The sequence below is a fragment of the Dendrobates tinctorius genome, unplaced genomic scaffold, assembly GCF_039654945.1.
Source record: "Dendrobates tinctorius isolate UK_male_01 unplaced genomic scaffold, ASM3965494v1 ptg000056l, whole genome shotgun sequence".
NCBI lineage: Eukaryota > Metazoa > Chordata > Amphibia > Anura > Dendrobatidae > Dendrobates > Dendrobates tinctorius.
The window spans coordinates 2,034,122-2,039,994 of NW_027361724.1; the positions used below are offsets into that span (position 1 = coordinate 2,034,122).

At 35.5% G+C, this 5,873-nt stretch overlaps 1 protein-coding gene across 1 annotated transcript; it reads left to right on the forward strand.

Annotated features, from left to right (window-relative positions):
- The first annotated feature begins 242 nt into the window (after positions 1 to 242).
- Positions 243 to 2,043, forward strand: HOXD1 (homeobox D1). The gene is made up of 2 exons (XM_073577625.1): positions 243 to 867; positions 1,288 to 2,043. The coding sequence occupies exons 1-2, from the start codon at positions 297 to 299 to the stop codon at positions 1,620 to 1,622; spliced, it is 906 nt and encodes a 301-aa protein (XP_073433726.1). The 5' UTR covers positions 243 to 296; the 3' UTR covers positions 1,623 to 2,043.
- The last annotated feature ends 3,830 nt before the right edge of the window (positions 2,044 to 5,873 follow it).

Here is a 5,873-nt window from a genome sequence, read left to right on the forward strand (position 1 = left end):
TGAGTTGTGTAAGAAGCAGCAGCGCTTGGATGAGCTGCCATAGACGTCTGGTGGTCACTTCATTTAGAAAGTTTAAAAGTCCACTCAGTGCACCACCAGCTGAGAGCTCCACCTGGACCCCAGGCATCCAGCGCTTCTGATTGGAGGATAGGAAGCTTGTGACCACCTCTCCACAAAGGGCAACATTTACTTCCTCAGCAATGAGACAAGTCCAGAAGACTAGATCAGGTGAAGCTCCAGGAGCTCAGTGAGGTCACCATCTAAGGACTTCTTGCTGCTCTTTGAAGGACTTTGAAATGAATTCATACTTGGATTATACTGGGGATGTTGTAGCTTTCTCACCCAAGTTCTGCCGCAGTGACCAGAGAAGTGCTCCTTTACAGTCTTATCCTGGACCTACCTCTGATAGTCAGTGCATGGGGAATTTACCACTTAGTGTCCACCCGGCATCTACTCATCAGCCTCCACACCAGGCTCCAGCACTTTATGCACCATGCAGTCTAGATGTTCCCTATGACACAGGTCCACCTGCAGATTATAACTACCTACCTGTCAGCTCTGACTATGACTATTCCTATGGATCTACCCATCCCATGGAGGATACAGGAGGACACATACAATACACCAGCTCGGTCTTTCCAGGAAATGGATCTTTCCTTCTCAATGGACAGCTGACTTACAAAACCCTTGGAGAAGACAATCAGTTGGCTCCACGTAAGGAACATTTAGATATATATTCTGGAAACTTTCAGAACTACTCGCCTTCTCCTGGTTCTTATCCTAAACCAAACTCTCCAGTATCTGAGACCCAGGCTGTGCTGAACACTTTTGATTGGATGAAAGTTAAACGAAGTGCTCCAAAGAAAAGTAAGTCAGCTCATTTATCTATCTATCTATCTATCTATCTATCTATGCAAAAAAATAATTGATCAGTGACATGATTACATGCAGGGGGTGCCAGGCCTCCCAAACAAATGTCCAATTGTTTTATTGTATAAAATCAAAAACAGAGATGCAGCACTCAAATAGATGCAAAAAAGTGTGGACTTTATTAAGCCCAAATGACAACGTTTCGGTTCACAGAACCTTTGTCTATCTAGAACTTTCAGGTTCCGATTCAGTTAACTTATTAATATAGAAAACACAGGAAATGTATACATTATGTTTCAATTATGTTTCCAGTAATGAAACACTTATGTTTAGGCTAATTAGAAGCACAATCATTTATTTCCTTCTTTCCATAAAACTGAAGCAAATTGTAACCTTTTTGTGTCGTTGGATTTGTAGCAATGCCTTCAGAGTGTGGAGTCATCAGTTCTCACAGCACAATGAGGACAAATTTCACAACCAAACAACTAACAGAACTTGAAAAGGAATTCCATTTTAACAAGTATCTGACCAGAGCCAGGCGTGTAGAGATTGCAAACTCTCTTCAACTGAATGATACCCAGGTCAAGATCTGGTTCCAAAATCGGAGGATGAAACAGAAGAAAAGGGAAAGGGAAGGGGTTCTGCCAAGCTCCCCATCTTCAGGACCTTCTTCTAATATTTGTGTGGACCAAAAGCACAAGCCCCTACATAAGACAGAACCCCAGTCGCCTTCCAGTGATGTCTCATCATAGAGGAACCTTTCACAACTCAGGATTGACATGTGTGCAGACTTTGCACTATACAGCAACTTTTGCTGAATGGCATTTAGCACATAGTTGTACATATAATAATGCTTGCTATTTCATTCTATACTATGCCCGGTGCAGAATGTAGTATATGCAGATCATATCGCATGCGACAGAATGAATATTATTGCTGATGAATTTCGTTTGATATAATGGCCTTAATAACTGTGTTTACTATAGGGGGTCATGCCATGTATGTTCTCCTGTATAATCCCAATACACTGACATCTATGCAGCCTATGACCAAAGACTGACTACTCACTCAGCTACCTTCTACTATTTAAATTTGCACTATTACACAAGAAATTGCTTTTCTTCCTTGTGCCTGATTGATTATATGCAATTTTCAGGAAACAAAGGACAGGAATTTGGGGACTTTAGGTATTATTTGGCCATAGGGCAGAATTTATAAGATTGTATTTGTTGTAAATATATATATTTTAATACAAAAATAAAGTTGGAATAATTCTAAATAAATAGAATGCAACTTCTGGTTATTTAAAATTGTGTGGGTCAGCAAATCATAAGAATATAGGGAATATTTGTAGGGGTACAGCCTAGAGAAGTGTACCCCTTCTATGACTTTGTGTGGTTAGTGAGATGAAAAGGTCACCACCAGGAGTGGAGCCTGGGAACATGAACATTGTCTACTTTGTAATCCAAAAGAAAACCAAGAGTATGTGTAGGTTGTTCTTTTAGATTCATCCTCACGCATGTAAAAAGACTGATACACTTCAAAAGGGGATCTGACTGGGAGAACTACAAATTCTCACTTTTCAAAGTGGGAATGACAAAAGCTTGATCAAATCAAAGACACACGTGTCAACAAGTTCAGGGGGTCACCAGAGGACTCAGTGTATACGTGGAGATGCCAGGAGATACAAAATATCTAATGCATATGTCATATAAAGTGCACAAAGTAATATGTGCAACAGGTATTAATGAGTGTAATAACTAATATAGTAACAACTTACATTACTATATTTCTCTATTTATGACAGTGTATATAGACAAATTCCTTTAATCCGATATCTAGTACTTCATTCTGATATTCCGACAATTGCCCCTAGCTCAGAACTGCCTATATTTATACATGTATAGGGTCGTAAGGGTTAAGTTTATGGACATGCCATCACTTTGTTGAATTATTTGGAAACTTTTCTTAATCTCTGTATAGGCACTGTATAATGCTGATGTTCATCTCTTTATTTTTCACCATCTGCCTTTGGCAATCTCATGTAAATGACCTGTTGACTACAACAACAGAATTCCTGATTGGTGAGTGACATCAAAGAGAGTCACCTCAGTCATGACCCCAGGTTTCCCCTGGTGGCCTTTGATATTGCAATGTCTCTTTCTTTGATAAACATCACAATCCTCTCCTTACAAAATAAGACACATTTAGGAAACAAGACGACTGGGACACAAAAAGTGCAGCAATGTATACAAGGTTTGTGAAACTTTAGAGGGACTTGTGTCAGAGAAAAGAGGCAGTCTACTGGTGATTGTCATCTCAGGTGTCCATTGTGGGGATCAAATGTGTCAAGAGACAAAAGTGTATTTGGCAAAGGAAGTTTCAGTGTACACGCTGCCATTTAAATGTTTATTTCTGTAGAAAACTGAGTCCACCCTATCTGTGACACTTTGTGACAACAGGATGGCATCTTCCCACCCACAGTCCACGCAGGACGCCAGGGTCACACAAAGTTCGCAAAAGGCAACTGGAGACCCATACCTGGGAACAAGTGTGGTCAGCTGAACAGTATCTGATCAATGAACAACATTCCTACATAATGCAGTTATTGTCAGCAATGTGACCTAATCTATCTATCTATCTATCTATCTATCTATCTATCTATCTATCTATCTAATATCTATCTATCTACCGACCTCATATCTGTCTATCTATCTATCTATCTATCTACCTACCTCATATCTGTCTATCTACCTATCTAATATTTATCTATCTACCTCATATATATCTATTTTTCCATCTATCTATGTATCTATCTCATATCTACAGTATCTATCAATCAATCTGAAATTTATCTATCTATCTATCTACATCATATCAATCTATCTAATATCTATCTATCTATCTCATATCTATCTATCTATCTATCTACATCATATCTATCTATCTAATATCTCTATCTATCTATCTATCTATCTATCTATCTATCTATCTATCTATCGATCTATCTCATATCTATCTATCTATCTATCTAATATCTATCTATGTATCTCATATCTATCTATCTATCTATCTCATATCTATCTATCTATCTATCTATCTAATATCTATCTACCTACCTCATATCTATCTATCTATCTATCTATCTATCTATCTATCTATCTACCTACCTCATATCTGTCTATCTACCTATCTAATATTTATCTATCTACCTCATATATATCTATTTTTCCATCTATCTATGTATCTATCTCATATCTACAGTATCTATCAATCAATCTGAAATTTATCTATCTACATCATATCAATCTATCTAATATCTATCTATCTATCTCATATCTATCTATCTATCTATCTATCTATCTATCTATCTATCTATCTATCTATCTATCTCTCTATCTATCTACATCATATCTATCTAATATCTCTATCTATCTATCTATCTATCTATCTATCTATCTATCTATCTATCTATCTATCGATCTATCTCATATCTATCTATCTAATATCTATCTATGTATCTCATATCTATCTATCTATCTCATATCTATCTATCTATCTAATATCTATCTATCTACCTATCTATCTCATATTTATCTACATATCTATCTATCTATCTATCTATCTAATATTTATCTATAATAATATTTATAACAATAATAATAATCTATCTATATATCTATCTAATATTTATCTATTGATGTATTTATCTCATATCTATCTATCTATCTATCTATCTATCTATCTATCTATCTATCTATCTATCTAATATTTATCAATCAGCTATCTATCCCATATCTATCTATCTATCTATCTATCTAATATCTATCTATCATTCATCTTATATGCATCATAGTATTTGTGAAGTTAATCATATGTTCACTTTAATGGAAAAAAATAAATCAGTACATACTTCATAACATTGATGAAAAAATAATTACAATTATTTTTATACTAAGTGTACATAAATAATACTGCAGTACGCGATGATGTTACACATTCTAAGTCTTATTTTTTATTTCTAACGCTAACATAGTTTTATTGCTTTCATTGGTCTCTATTTACATTTATTAATCTCACAAGTACATATTTATTTTCTGCAAATTTTTTTCTTAAATAAAGCAACTATTGTTTTTTCCCACCATTGTACACATGAAAATAATCAACTTTGTAGCACATCTTATCAGAGAAATCTGCATCTTTCTCCTCCTGGACTGATCAAGTCATTCTCAAAATTCTCAATTCCCAGGTAAAATCTGAAAATGTGTCTAGTCCTCAGTGAATAAAGATTTTCTTACCACTGGATATAATATTTGCTGCTCATATGTGGATGATAACTGTTGTTTCAAGAGAACTTGTAGCAGCATGTCTGTGTCTGCCTCTAGCTCCTCAATACATAGAATTCTAAAACACCAACTGTCATCTCCTGACTCAATAATGGGGAAATCCGTCTACACTGAATATATATTTTATCTATGAACTAAGAGTGAAAGACCAATTCAGGAGGTAAAGGAGCAGATTCTTCTGATAAGATATTTAAAAAAAATGGTTCTTTTCATGTCTACTATTGATTTATGAAAAAAAAACTCAACAAAATGAAATGGTGGTTACTCCCTTAATGTGTAACTGTCATTAAGTTTTAAAATATAGACATTTTAAACAGATCTCTTTATTGAGCTGGATTCATAAAGTGCTCTTTTTTTTTGAAGGGGTGATTATACAGCCATTCTGACATTCCATATATAGCGGTTTAATCTGATCTTAAAGATCTGTTTAAAAATGTATTTGGTATCTAATTTCATTGTGTGACAGATCCTAAAGGCACTATCCATCTTGTAAACATGTTGAACAAACTGCTGGCAATTCTCTAAAATAAGAAAACCATAACTATGCAATTAACACTACACCCCCAATTATCCAATGGTCATCACATGACTGCTGCAGCCAATCAATGGCCACAGCAGTAGCATGATGCATTAGTGGCATCCTGGGAGCGGTGATGG

Excerpts from the sequence above, each read along its gene's own strand:
- HOXD1 (XM_073577625.1), top strand. The coding sequence starts at position 297 with ATGAATTCATACTTGGATTATACTGGGGATGTTGTAGCTTTCTCACCC. Across the intron at positions 868-1,287 it reads ACGAAGTGCTCCAAAGAAAA|CAATGCCTTCAGAGTGTGGA; the intron begins GTAAGTCAGCTC and ends TTGGATTTGTAG.